We start from the raw sequence: 15435 nt of genomic DNA, 5'->3' as shown, positions 1-15435 counted from the left end.
AGCATCCATAATTGATTGTGATAGGGATTCCTTACTTGATGGAGTTGATCTTCTATTGAGAATGTATTAAAGATAGGATTTAGTAATTAATCCTACCATTAATGCTTTGACTTTTCCATGCCACGAGCAGGGGAGCTATGAGCAGTCTCAGTTAGTTGCTTGGACCTCTAAGGATGCTGAGCTGCACGTGGGAGTATTTGAGAGCTCTGCCTATTTAGTGAGGACATTTTTGTTTTTCTTGAGGAAAAATCCACATATCGTCTTTTGGATTTTTGAGATTATATTTTGCTCAACATAAATAATGAGGGGGCGGACTCCATTAATCAAAGCAACCACACCTAATCACTTGTCTTCTCCTGTAAAGAAATATGGTGCCCTCCAAATCCTATGTTCTAATTAACATGTTTAATTAACCTCTCTAGTCCCCACACACCCAGAACTGTAGTGGTTAATACTTATGCGCATGGTTGAAAGGGATTGAATGGCTTATAAAACACATATACATTCTCTATGCAGCTTTTCTGAGTAGAACTTAGTTCTATATGTAATTTTTTTGAAATCTATGATAATCTTGAAATCTAATCTACCAAAGAACAAGTTTAGCTCAGCAATCATATCTTGAGAAGGAGACAAAACCTTGAATAAGGCAAGGGCGGAGTTAGAATTTTTTCCTTGGGTGGGCTAATTGAAAATAGTACTATAAAATCATATGTTTATATTTTGCTTATATAAACTTATATAATAATCAATATAAAAGAACAACAATATAATATAAACTATTCTCAAAATCATAACCCTAACCGATAAATTCATGGACCATATAAATAATTAACCTACTAATTAAATCAAGAATAAGTAAATATAGAGATTAAGAAACTACCAAGGGTGACATTTATTGGCAAATCGCAACGGAAATTAAGGAATTGCGGAGATAAGGATTTAATTGTGGATTTAAAGAAATTATTTTTCTTTTCTTGAGTAAGAAGCACAGAGGCTAAATTGCATAGGGTAAATGGCCTTTTTCTTTAAAGAATATGATAAAAAGGGACTGGAGATAGAACAAATTTATAATTTTTAGCATAAAATGTATTATTTATTCCCTATCCTCTATAAAATATACATTAAATAATAATCTCTATTGAAATTGAGTAAGCTATAAACATGATTTTACAAAAGAATAGTTCTATTTACAAACCCATTTTTAATTCCAACACAATCTTATTAATTTTCTGACACACCCCAACCGAGATCAGGGCATGCTGGCCGTCACGTGGAAGTGACGTAGCCATGTGCACAGTGCGGAAGCTAAAAACAGTAATATAAAAGTGCGAATAATTTAAAAACTAGCAAATATAGGGTGATAGAATACGTGCTAGCGTAATTAAGACACTGAATTCAGAGCCTAAGGCCTACAGCAGTCCAAAAGAAACAATACAACAAAAGTACACCCGAAGGTGACCCTACGTAGGTGAGGATCTGTCAGAATGCCGGGACGTCCTCCGGGAAAACCACCAAACCCGCTAAGCTACTAGAACCTGGAGGGGCGCAAAAACAAAAGCGTGAGTGGGCAAAAACAAAGCTCTTTGAAAACCATTTAGTAAAATACATTCTAACCCCTCGCCGTAAAACCTGTATACTTCCCAGAAAATAAACATATGTACGTAGGTATAAATATGCCAAGTATGCTCAAGGGTATGCCAACATGCTCAAAGCCTCGTAATAACATGCAAGTGCTCAGGTATGTATATCACATCAATATTATAATAATCTGGCAGCCGGAGTCCCCTAAGTGACCTGTACGGCTGAATCTAGAGCTCAAATCACAACTCAATCACTAAACCTGCCCACGAGTCGGAACCACTTATAGTGGTCTGTACGACAGGCCTGGGTGTAATACATATAAACGCTCTAGTGCTACGATCACGTGAAGGCTGTGCGAATAATCGCAGGTCACCTACGAGTCGGAACCACCTATAGTGGTCTGTACTACAGGACTGTGCACCTAACTTGGATTCAAGCTGAGCGTGTGGTGCGGGAGGTGAACAACACGTGAAGGACTGTGCCCTACTCTGGGCGGGAGCACTAACACTGGGGGTGCAGGTTATGAGCTCTCTAAGCATCTCTAATCGTTATTTAATGCAATCGTTGAATAATGCTTACCTGGCTACTTACCTACGCCTCCACAGCACCAACATATATAATGAAATCATAAATGGGTATGTACTTAAACGTATATGCCACTAATCATGCATAACCATCAATCGTATAAAAATAATGGCGTAAAACGAAGCATTTATACTAATTTCTGGGAAATAACATGTATATAGGTATATACGGAAAACAAAAGCCCACTCACTGGTATGTAGAAGGGTCGTAGCCCCCCTGCCTCGAATGTGCACGCTCGTCCTCGGGATACGTGTCACCTATATGCGAATTAACTAAAAAAACGTTAACTTTAAAGTACATAACCGTCCGTTCAAAATAACTTCTCATACATTGCTCAAAATGGACAAATGAATATACCAACGTGATCTACACAACCTCACGATCACAACCATATTTTTAAAATAATTTTTGGACCCCGCACGCGCCCCCACGCGCCAACACAGACACGGACCCACGCGCCCCCACGCGCGGCCACTTGCCATGCACGCTGACGGCGTCAAGTGACGCCGTCAGGAATATTCCCTGGAACTGACGGAATATTCCGTTAACCCTGACTGACGCCGTTAACGTCCGTTAGGAATATTCCGTTAAACCTAACGGAATATTCCCCTGTCTTCTCCGATCAACCCTCGCCGGACTCCGGCCATCGGAAAACTGGGGAAACTTAAAACCGTGTTTTCTCACTCGTTTTTCAACCATTTATCATGATTCTTGAACCAAATTAAAGCCCTAGACTAGTAGAATCACGTTAGACCACTTTTAAAGCCTAAAAATTACGTGATCATACCTGTCTCACAATCCAAAACTCGGCCAATTTCGACCACGGTGATCCCGACGTCCAAAATCGTCCAACGAAGTGCTCCGAGACTCCTCGTGACACCACCAAGCTGCCTACGAGCTTAGAAATCCCAAAAACTCAATGAATAACCTTTGCATGAATAGTACTCAAATCGGCCATTTTCTAAACGACGTGAAAACAAAGGATTTCTCAACTGTAAAGGGTATGGCTGTGCTCACCTTGACCTCACGAGTTCAATGGTGTAGTTGGTTTCTACGATCTGTGAGGATTTGGTGGTTTGTGGGTTTGTCCGTACGTTTTCAGAGGGAAGAAGGAGGAATGGAGCTCGGGGGAGAGAGAGAGAGAGACAGGGAAGAGACAGAGGGAAAGAAAGGGTGACAGTGTCTCAGAGTGTGTGTGTGTGTGTGTGTGTGGCCCAACACATGCCACACCACACAAAACAGTCCACAACGTGACAAAAAAACGAACTAGGGGCAAAGTCGTAAATTCACACGTGCGTTTCGATATTTCCGGGACGGGATGTCACATTTTCTGTCAGTGATCATCTCCAACTCATTCGATTCGAACAACCGAAAATTGAGAGGGGTGTGTGAGAAGTAAAAATAAGTGCATAGATAGCACTACTCTGACAAAAAACCTCCCTGGGCTACAACCCACCTTAGCCTTGTGGGTGGCTACACGATTGGAGTAAGGATGTCCAATCATGTCATTTGCAAGATCTTACAAAAATATTTGACTTTATGTATTTTGGTCTCACCTAACTTCATGTTTATTCCAAAGTCGCCTCTGTGCAGAAAATATACTAGTTTCTTGCACAAAATTATATATATGTCCTTACATGTATAATACAAGTGAAAAGATCGGGTGTGGGATTAAGGATCTCAACTTTTTTCTTACTACAAATAATTCTACTCGAAGGCACATGATCATGGGGTTGTGGTAAGATTAATACCAAACATGAAACTGGATTAAGCTGAACTAGGTAAATTAGCTTGATGGCCAGCTTCTGCTGTCAATCGCCAAAACTTTCAAAATAATCTGTTATTTTTTTTAATTTATCACACCTTAAACATCAGAAATTATACAATTATATGTTTTTTTTTTTTTTTTTAAATCACAACAATCTCAAACTAATGCCGAGAATGGATGACTTAATCTTATAAGTACTCAAGGAGTCACCTTTCTTTCTTAATTTTGCAAGGTCTTAAAAGTTATATTTCCACACTTGTTGGTATGATAAATAGACAAGAACAGAAATGGCTAACAACCAGATTTAAAAGACTACCAAATCGTTACTCAGTACTACGATTTGGTGGTATTCCTCTTCATTTATAAGTGAGAGGTCTTAGGTTCGATTCTCGTGAATGGCGAATTCGATACCAAATTAAGTGTTCATAGTGTAGCTTAGGCCGAACTTCCCATTCCTTTAATATAAAATATTTCGTTATACTAAAAAACATAAAAGTTGGTGTCCCCACCTAAGAGTATTTGCAATAGCCTTCTATTCTTGTCTACTTTTCTTTTGAGTTTGGTCAATCAATTTCCAGTAGTCCAAGTGATTTTTGTACAGCACATATGATGTATTGACGTCAATGTTATATGCAGGACAACTGCTTCTGAGTCGTCCGGTGAGTACTACAAGTTTAGGGCTAGAAAAAGCTTAGAAAGTCTATCATCTCACACAAGTTTTAAAAAACGCTAGACGGTAGTTAGGCGACAGGCAGGGGGTTTAGCGCCTAAGCTGCTAGGCAAGCACCTAGGCGGCCTAGACGGATTTATGTAAATTTATTATATATCTTGTAAATAAATGCCTATTTACACTTTTAAAAAAAAAACTATACTTGTATGGATAATAATAAAATGATAAAATGCAAAAATAGAAGTACAAGAATACACAAAGTGCATCCATCCAACAAGTTCAATATTTAAAAAAGTAAGCATATAATCATAATGAGGAGTATTCTTGGATGATAAACTAAATTCTTCTTGTTCATGATTGTAATACCCTGAAAATTTCAAATATATAAATATGTGGAGAAAATCGAAAAATAAATCGATTTATGGGTATGGAAAATTTAATTGAGAACTTTTATAGTTTGTTCCGGAAATTATTATAAATTATGTTGTAAAATTTATTGATAAGTGGAAAAGGACGAAAATGCCCCTATTTGGTTTAACGTAATTATACGAGAACGTATTTTATCCTCATATATTTTGTCATATTTCTTGACATATTTGGGTAGAGGACAATTCCACGAGCGTGTAGAAGAGAACCATTCATGAAACGGAATATAATGAATAAAATAAAAACGAACGAAAGTAAGGGCAAATTTGTCGTTTTGTCATGAATCTAGAGGGCTCTAGATTCTGTTTTGGGTGGAATTAGGCCACGGGAAGAGAAAAAAAGGGGGGGGGGAGAAGAGAGATGAAAGGGGAAGAGGGGAGGAAAAGGAGGGGTGACCAATGGGGAGAGCAAGAAAGGAGGGAAAGGAGAGAGAAAGAGAGGTAGCCAACAGGGTCTCTCGACCCGTTTCCCCTTTTCGTGACCCGACCGACGGAAACCATGGTTTCCGTTGCATTTTCCAACCAAATCCAAACGGTTTACTCCAAATTATCATGTGAAAATAGGTCCCCGACCTTCCCTCTCTCATTTACAACAAAAAATGGTAGAAATTGGCTTTGAATTTAGGTAAACTCCCCTGAAGGGTGTCATTCGGGGTGTGGCGGAAATCGGCAAAATCTGCAAGGGTGGTTGTCGAGTACCACCATCATTCAACTCATTTTGGTCCCAGGAACAAACCGCAAACATGTTTTGGGGCGATGGAACACCAGAATGATCAATTTGAAATGGACCCATTTCTAGGGTTCCGGCGGATCGAGGGAGATTTGAGGTGTTTTTTGGCCGAGTTGGACTTTGGCCCAGGTATAAAAGTTGTTCTGCTTGACTTGATCTATATTTCTGTAAAATTTGAGAAATTTTAGAAATAGTAAAATTTTCCAGCGATTTGAGGCGATCGACTGCCACCCACGGCGGCGCCTGGCCAGTGAGTTAAGAATGTGTTTTTATGCAAATTTCATTAATCCAATTATGTTTTGGGTATCTAATTAACATGTTTCAATTATTAATATGAATGTGTGATTTTTGGATTAATTGTACATTTTCAGAAATTGGTTTGGAATTGACATGTGAACTACGGAAGGCTTGATCCTTCTCAAGGATACGTAAGCAGTCTAATAGGGTTAGATGCAGCCTTAAACAATCGAGAATTAATTTTTAGTTGGTAATTTGATTTAAGAGAAGAAAATGGTAATTAATTGTAAATGTAACTGTATGATTTAAAAGAGAAATATGGTTATAGATCATATGTGGAATAAAGAAATTTACATAAAGAATAGTGATTAATGTTAGTGAGTTAAACAAGAATTATGATTTGGGCCTATCATCAGAATTATTTTCCGAAAATAAATATTTCAGGGGCAGGGCGTTACAATGATCCTTGCATTGGATTGGACATAGACTAAATTATTTAACGTTGCTATGTCTAGTTTTTATTTTTATTTTTTTGTATGTATCCCCTCAAAAGTTCTCCAATTTATTTCACAATTAGATGAACTTGTAGTTAATACATCCTTTGTGAATTAGGTACACCATTTCCATAAGTATAACACCATGAAACTAAAAAAATAAAAAAGCACACAACTAATTAAAAAAAAAAATCAAATCAAATCCGCCTAGGACCGCCTAGCCCACCTAGCTCCAGATTGATTTTTTGAAACGATTTACCCTAAATCGGGGCAAGTCTTCACTACTTAGGCCGATTTTTAGAACACTGATCTCACAACCCTATCAAGAATTTCGTATTACCATCAAACACTTTGTGGTCTAGTGGGAAAGGTGCTCGTTGTCCTCGCTCGATGTTTGGGTTTGAGTTGGCTCTAATGCGTTTTTTTTTTGGGACAAAAGCTTTAATGCGTTTAGTGCTTCTAAATCTGGGAAGTGCTTTTACAGTTATGAGAGTATTTATTTTTTCGTTATGTTGATAGAGTGCGCTCCTTAAATCGCTTCAACAGCCGTTTTGTGTTAAGAAAGGTCTCAATGCTCCTTGGTGGGTCTGCAGGGTGCATCCTTGGCTTGCCCATTGTTTTTTTCTTAAAAAATTAAAAAAAGACTAGGTCCATAGATCGGCTCGAAACAATTAAAACTATATTGAATTTGACTAAGGTTCATGAAAAAAGCAAGACATAGCTCGCACATTTGTATGTTCAACTTGTTAGCAACTCGTATTTTTCACGAGATAGCCTTAACTGGCTTAGATTTGGCCGTTTGATATGAAAAATCGTGTATTGCTTCTGGAGAATTATATTTACTTTTTTTTTCTGGTTCGTTCGTATTGCAATCCGACATTGAACTTTGTGCATCATGTTAAGCATATATTCTACTAACTGTCAAAATTAATTTTGGATTGGATGCTCTAATTCTATTACATTGAGTCTCCCTTGTGCCTTTTCATTTTTTTTTTTGAACAAATAATATTATCTACACCAAGGAGGAGGGAGTGGGCTTCGCCTCACAATCTGTTAGCAATAATATGGTTTAAATTTATCTTTGGTGGAAATCAACTTAAATTTGTCTTTGATGGAAATCAAACATAAAACCTTTTACTTATAAATAAAGATTAATACTTTTAAATTGTAGCACTAAGTCGCTTGTGCCTTTTTATTTTTATATTTCCCTGCTAAAGGAATTTTAAGAATTTCCCATAATTTATTTAGTATAGGCACATCAAAAAAGCATATGAGCAGAGCATAAGTTGGAGGTCATATGATATGACCCAACAAGGCAACAGACCAGAGCAATTCACCCGAAGTACCCAAAACCTAGAGTCCAGATCTGCTACGCCTACTTTTTCTCTGCCCAGCCTGTTACTTGTGGCTTTTGTTGACATTTGTCCCTCATTTAACCCACAATCTAACCGTGTTAACTATAATAAAAATTTACAAATTAATTAAAATAAAAGGTAACACTATTTAGGAGTGGGTCCAATTCTAATCGGTTTGGTTTTTTTATCAAAATCGAAAATTAAACTGAAGTTACTGTTTTATTCAGTTCAATTTTTTTTCGGTTTGATTTCCGTTTGGTTTGGTTTTTTCATACATGAAAATTGTTTTTTTTTTTTAATTGTCTTTCATTCTATTTGGATTTTGAAGAACATCAAGTATATATTTAGTTTGGTTCGGTTTGGTTTGGTTTCCAAACCATTGAAATAGAAACTAAACCAAAAGGTTTCGGTTCTCGATATTTTCAATTCGGTTCGATTTTTTTATTATTTTGGTTCGGTGTTTGGGTCGATTTTTTTGTTTTTCGGTTTTTCGAATCCATCATGCTAGAGTGTGGGCTAAATGAGAGACATGTGTGAACAAATGCTTCAAGTAACAGGCTGGGCAGAGAAAAAGTGGGCACAGCAGAGCTGGACTCCAAAAGCCACCCTTTTTCCAATAACAGTATGATTAGAATAATGGGGAACAATCAGGTGACAGTATTATTAAAAGGGAAGAATGAGGAGCAGATTAGTCAAAAAGTGAAGAATTTGGGAGTTGAGGATTAGCTATTGGGATTGGGATGCTACATTTGATGTTAGAACAAGGGTTTGTTGCAGTGGCTCAAGGGCAAGTAGACCAACTCTCATCTTTTGACAGTATTGAACGTCACACGCTGTTTTATGCACGTTTGTTGTGTTTGTTTATCTCTTCCGTGACTTGATAAAACTCATCAGTATATGCTCCTGATAATACAACAGATTTTCTCCCGCTTTACAGTGGACCTCAATTGTACAATTTATAATTCATTGATATGTCATCTGCCATATTAAACTTGTGCCCTGCAGTCCTCATGGACTATCTTAACATAACCATAAAAGTTATGTACTACGCATAAATTGTGCAACAAGCTTTTATTCAGGGCACCAGACAAACAAGAAAGGGTTATGAAAGAGAAAATAATTGAAATCCGAATAAGATTAAAATAATTAAACGGAACAATGGATATAATTAAACAAGAATATGAAAAGGAGTAAAGGAGCGGGTAGTTATAATTTATTAAACGACGCTATGATGCAACTCTTATCAATAACCACTATTCTAAAAATTCCTGCCTAATTGCTAAGCGGCTGGCTATCGCCCCGATTAATGCCTAGGTGTTTGAAAGTTAATAAAAGGTGTCTAGACCTGCCAAGGCACCCGCCTAAACACTCGTCTAGGTCACAACTCACTTAGACAGAAAATAGATAACTTTTATTTTGGATTTTATATTTTTCAATAAATTATAAGAGACTTGTTGCATACTTACATGAACACACATTATATCCTTGTTTCTCATGTTTTCATCATGTTTCAATACTTCATAATATATACGTCATTCTATTTTGTAGTTTATGATGAAATTATATATATTTTAAGTATAAACAAACACTTATTTACACAACATATAATAAATTTACTTAAATCCGCCTAGACGCTTAGGCGCTAGGCTCTAGCCTACCGCCCGACAAGCGCCTAGTGTCTTTTAGAACCTTGCCAATAACACGATACTACTGTCACTTGGTACTACGTTCTAGTAGTAGTCCTCTTCACTTGTAAGTGAAAGGTCTTAGGTTTGATTATCGCCAAAGAAGAATTTGAATCATATTATTGGTAGTCCATTGTGAGACTAAGCCCGCCCCTTCCTCTTAGTGTGGATAATATCGTTTGTTAAAAAAAAAACACGATACTACTACGTGGTTTATATTCTCCAAAGAAAATTGTTTGCTTAATTTGGAGTATTGTCCCCTTTAACAGGAAATGTATCATCTCCGGATCCCTTCCACCAAATTCACTAAGTCAAGGGAGCCGGACCCATGAAATTTGATTCAACGGTTAAAAACAAGGTGCCCATTTAAAAGTTATAATAACTTTAGCCATTTGATCAAATTTCAAAGGTCCAGATCCCTTGACTTGGTGGATTTGGTGGAAGGGATCCGGAGAGGATCCCTTTCCCCTTTGACATTCTCATTTTATACAAGTCATTCCCGTTTTTTTTTTCCATTTTCTTTTCTTTTTTTTTTTTTTTTTTCAAAAAAGGGACCAGCTGACAGTTTCACCATGGCAGTCCACCCTTTCAGGGCTCGGGAGGACTCGCATATGCATTTTAGCCTTCCTTGGCCATCATTGTGTGATTCACCAGTGTCAGGAATCGAACCCAAAACGTGTTGTATGAAATACAGACCTAGTTTTTGTTCCCAACTACTGGACAATCCGTGAAGGTTAAAAGTGCAAAGGCAGTTCAGTTAGATCAAATTTCCATGTGAATACCCAAACAGGATGGTAGAATTTAAGAGCTCGTTCGGATATGCTTTTAAAATAACTGAAAGCACTTTTGGTGAAAATGTTTTTTGGAACCAATCTTTTGTAAAAATGCAAGCAAATCCTGAAAAAAACACTTAACGTACTTCTGGTAAGAAGCATATAATTGGTGCTTCTTGCATAAAGCACTTGCATTTGGTACCCAAAAACATTTTCTCTAAAAACTTCAACCATTTTAAAGTACATCCAAATGAGCCCTAACTCATTTGTAAAATATATTATGGGCTCCATGTCACTTGCTTGTCTTCGCCCTACATGAAACAAGATTCCCTCTCAGCTTTCCTCTCCTACTAAACTCTCCCTCAGGGTTGGCAGAAAGAAAGAAGAACAGAATCAAAACCATCTTTTCTCTTTTTCTCTAAACCCCAAACTTCTCAGTTTCCTTGATCCCTTTTAGATTTGTTGACCAAAACAACAACCTGCGGTTGGCCACCATCTCTCTCTCTCTCTCTCTCCCCTTTCTCTACCTCCATAAACCATTAAACCCAGCATGCTCATCTTCACCCAGCTCAAGAAACAATCATGATCTGGTGGAGGGTTGCTTCCATTTTTCTTCCTCTTCCTCTTCTTCTTCTTCTTCTTCTTCCCTCAGCATTTGCTCTCAACTCAGATGGGATTCTACTGCTTTCCTTCAAGTACTCAATCATCAGCGACCCGCTCTCAGTCCTCGACAACTGGAACTACGAAGACGAAACCCCATGTTCCTGGATTGGCGTCACGTGCACCCAGCTGGGAAACCCAGGTACCCCAGACATGTTCAGAGTCACCAGCTTAGTCCTCCCCAACAGCCACCTGGTGGGTTCAATCTCACCCGAGCTGGGTTCACTCCAACACATCCAGAGACTCGATCTTTCCAAGAATTTCTTCAATGGGTCTCTGCCTGTCACCCTCTTCAATGCCTCAGAGCTTAAGGTCCTCTCCCTCTCCAACAATTTCATCTCTGGCGACCTGCCGGATGAGCTCGTCTCGGGCCTCAAAAGCCTCCAGTTTCTCAACGTCTCCGGCAATGACTTGGCCGGAGACATCCCAGAAAATCTCACCTCTTTGCAAAACCTCACCGTAATTTCTCTGAGGAGTAATTACTTTACCGGAAATCTCCCACCTGGGTTTAATTCCGTTGAGGTTTTAGATCTCTCCTCCAACCTCCTCAACGGGACTCTGCCTCTCGACTTCGGCGGCGAAAACCTGCGCTACTTGAACCTCTCCTACAACAAAATCTCTGGAAAAATTCCTGTTGGTTTCGTGAAAAGGGTTTCGGAGAACTCCAACATTGATCTCTCCTTCAACAATTTGACCGGACCGATTCCCGACTCGCCGGCTCTACTCAGTCAGAAAACAGAGCAGTTTGCAGGAAACAGTGAGCTTTGTGGGAAGCCATTGAAGACCCTCTGCCCCATTCCTTCTACTCTGTCCACACCGCCGAATATGGCAACTAGTACCAGTTCTTCTTCTCCGGCGATTGCTGCCATTCCCAGAACATTTGATAATGGTCCAGAAACGAACACTTCTGGGGGAGCAAATGGGACTCGGAATCAATCGCAGACCGGGCTGAAACCCGGCACGATCGCCGGCATTGTGGTCGGGGACTTGGCCGGAATAGCTGTACTTGGATTGGTCATTCTCTATGTCTACCACGTCAGGAAGAGAAAAAGTCTCAACTCAAGAGTTGTCACAAAACAAGACCCAGATCCAAAAGGTATGCACTAAGTTTTGGAATTGATTGAAAGTGGCACTTTACCGCATTAAGTTTTGGAATTGATTGCAAGTGGCACTTTACCGCATTAGTCAATGTGTTGTACCTTTATATGATAACGTGAGTTTAAATCTTATCGGTGATTAGTCTAATCTTTAATCTAATAAAATTTATTCTTAATCAAAAAAAATGTTTTGGAATTGATATTAGATTACAATTTAATTTAGTACATTTTATTATTTCTCTCAATATTGATATCTTGTCTATTTTCGTCAAGCGTAATTCTCCTTTCATTTATGAAAGTTAAGCCTAGGAAAACAAAAACATGAGTAGAAAAAGCACTGCAAAAATCACGTTCCTTCCCATCACATCAATGTTTACGATATTAGCTAGATCCGATTTAGTGCATATATTTCATTCAAAGTTTTTATATTAGAGAGATGCTATCCACACATTCCATTTTACTTTTTACACATTCTTTGATAATTTCTATCCGTTGATTTTCTTCAATTCATCTGATTCGACGGCTGAAAAAAAAAGTATATGAGAAATAAAATAGAAAATGTGGATATCATACCCTTTATATTATTCTCTTGATATCAATTTTTTGCACATTTTTGTTCACATCGAAATATACGATATTTAGATAGTCACACAAAATATAATTTTTCTCCAAATCAAATATCGTGTGTAGTTCTGTATTTTCATACTCTCGATATTTCTGTGGACACCGATAATTAATACCTTTGACACAATGCAGCAAAATCCGCAGCATGGTCCTGCATAACAATAAAAGGGGAAGAGAAATCAGAGGCAACGAGCTCAGACAGTGACCATGATGACAAAAATGGACCAGTAGGGGGTCTGCACAATCCGAACGGGGAGGCTCAGAAAAGCAGCGTCTTGGTGACGGTAGAAGGTGGCGACCAACCGGAGCTTGAGCTCGAGACACTGCTGAAAGCATCAGCTTATATATTGGGAGCCAGTGGCCCAAGCATTGTGTACAAGGCAGTGCTGGAGGACAAGACTGAGCTTGCTGTGAGGAGGATAGGAGAGTGTAGGGTTTTGAAGATGAGGGATTTCGAGAGCCAAGTGCGGGCCATTGCAAAGGTGAGGCATCCGAATCTGGTTAGGGTTCGTGGGTTTTACTGGGGAGACGATGAGAAGCTTGTTATCTATGACTATGTCTCCAATGGCAGCCTTGCCACCACCAACACCAGTAAGCTCTCTTTCCTCTCCTTTTTGGCGTATGTTAGTTAAATTATGTGTGCTTAATAACTGCATGTGAACCATGGAAAATTGGAAAATCATTTTCCTGCTAGAAAAAGTTGAAACAGTAGAGCCCACAGAATCCGTGTCCACATTGGTACTTGACATTGACAAGCCCTACTCCTCTGCGTCTACTAGTCTGGCATCTTCCCCGAAAATAGTAAAACTAGAGCGGCAATTACTCGCGTGTTACATTCACATTGAAATGTCTTTCGTATTTGTAGTCAATAGTACAATTGTTCTATGTTTTCGGTGCGGAACTTTTGGTTAATTAGTGTGTTCCTTATCCTCATGAATTTCTTGTACTAGTGTGGTAGATCTCTGACATGTTTGAATTGTTTTGTAGGAAGAGCAGGGTCGTCGCCGTGTCATCTACCTCTCGAAACTCGGATGAAGATAGCAAGAGGAGTTGCGAGGGGGCTGGCGTACATCCATGAGAAGAAACATGTGCATAAAAATATCAAACCTAGCAACATTCTTTTAAATTCTGATATGGAACCCATAATTAGCGATTTTGGCCTTGATAAGCTGGTGTTAGGTAACACGATTGGTCAAAAAGCTAGTGGTTCAGCCCGGGGGTACTTTGGAAGCCTAAAATCCACGGCCACTCGCGAAGGTACGCATGATGTGCTCCCAATTGGTGGCAGCCCCGCCGCACTGCCATCCGCGGGAGCGGGGAGCGCATCTTCGCCGTATCAAGCACCGGAGTCCCTAAAGAACTTGAAGCCAAACCCCAAGTGGGATGTGTATTCTTTTGGTATAGTCTTGCTTGAGCTTCTCACGGGAAGGATACCTTCGGAACGAGAATTGGTTGCCCAATGGACACCGGGTTCCCTGACGGAGGAGAAAATTCGAATTTTAATAATGGTTGACGTGGTGATTAGGGCTGAGGTGGAGGGCAGGGAAGATGCCTTGCTGGCTTGTTTGAAATTAGGGTTTAGTTGTGCTAGTTTTAGCCCACAAAAAAGACCAACCATGAAAGAAGCCTTCCAAATCCTAGACAAAAGTAGTTCCACTTCTTCAAACTGATGTATGTTGAGGTCCCACAAAAGTGGCTTTGTTTATGTTAAAGCATGCATTTGCTTTTATTTTATTTTTATTTTGTTGAGTTGAACGTTGCATAAAAGCCATAAGAAATGTTCATATAGTTTAATAATTTATGTTATTTAGTATTACGGTTTAATAGTATTATTCTTCATTTGTAAGTAAAAGATTTTAGATCTAATTCTCGTCAAAAGTAAATTTGAATCACATTATTACTGGACATTGTGAGGCTTGGCCTACTCTCTACTTCTTAATGTAGATAATATCGTTTGTTTAAAAAAAATCACAATTAGGTTAGTCAAGAAGCTACAAGTTCGCATAATTGTAACAGCGTAGCTTGTGTTTATGTGCTGATAAGTGTTAGATTTCCATTGAAATGTTGGTTTGTGTTGTAATCAAAACGGTTGAGTGAGTAGGATTTTAAACTGTTAAATAGGAAAACTGTTAAAATAATTTTTAGTTATTATTGAGGGATAATATTAAGACTTTTTAATCATAATATTATCTCTTAATAATATATTAAATTACCTTGACTTTTTCTTATGCGAGATGAGATAAATGGAACGCAAACTGTATCTCTGCTATGGAAGCGGTACAATTCATCTGGGATATTTGCATGCGAGCGTGTGGATTGGATATGGCGTCTGACCGGAGTGGGTTTATCATGTGATAAGGATATGGCAAATGATTGGATGGGATAATATGCAAAGGACAACGTTAAGAAGAATAAAATTGATTTAGAAATTTAGTATTTCGCATTACCCTTATGCAAATGTATATGGAGATAAAGATGAGATTACATAGTCAAAATAAAATTTTATTTTAATTTTTTTATTTAAAATTAAACACAAATAGTATTTAACTAAAACTGATCAGACGATGTATGTTAAACGGATATGATGTGAGGATCCTCACAAAGAGGACCATCCTCATCATGTTTTCTTAAACTAACCAAGTTGTTTTCAGTGGATTTGGATTCCATCCGGATCTAAATTGTGGAGAATCTAGAGATTCTCACATCTTAACCATTCATCATACATCATGCGGCTAGAAATCATTTTGATTT

The 15435-nt window shown here is 38.4% G+C and overlaps 1 protein-coding gene across 1 annotated transcript; it reads left to right on the top strand.

Annotated features, from left to right (window-relative positions):
• Nucleotides 1–10608: 10608 nt before the first annotated feature.
• Nucleotides 10609–14516, top strand: LOC103928517 (receptor protein kinase-like protein At4g34220). The gene is made up of 3 exons (XM_009337564.3): nt 10609–12059; nt 12817–13275; nt 13672–14516. The coding sequence occupies exons 1-3, from the start codon at nt 10886–10888 to the stop codon at nt 14352–14354; spliced, it is 2316 nt and encodes a 771-aa protein (XP_009335839.2). The 5' UTR covers nt 10609–10885; the 3' UTR covers nt 14355–14516.
• Nucleotides 14517–15435: the final 919 nt, after the last annotated feature.

Source organism: the organism of the source record quoted next, unplaced genomic scaffold, assembly GCF_019419815.1.
Source record: "Pyrus x bretschneideri cultivar Hongxiangsu unplaced genomic scaffold, Pyrus_bretschneideri_v1 Contig89, whole genome shotgun sequence".
Taxonomy (NCBI): Eukaryota; Viridiplantae; Streptophyta; class Magnoliopsida; order Rosales; family Rosaceae; genus Pyrus; species Pyrus x bretschneideri.
This window is presented reverse-complemented; position numbering and strand designations above follow the sequence as displayed.

Bases quoted from the DNA above. Each gene is read 5' to 3' on its own strand.
- LOC103928517 (XM_009337564.3), top strand. From the start codon at position 10,886: ATGATCTGGTGGAGGGTTGCTTCCATTTTTCTTCCTCTTCCTCTTCTT. The intron at 12,060-12,816 runs GTATGCACTAAG...GACACAATGCAG, and splicing joins ACAAGACCCAGATCCAAAAG to CAAAATCCGCAGCATGGTCC. The intron at 13,276-13,671 runs GTAAGCTCTCTT...ATTGTTTTGTAG, and splicing joins CCTTGCCACCACCAACACCA to GAAGAGCAGGGTCGTCGCCG.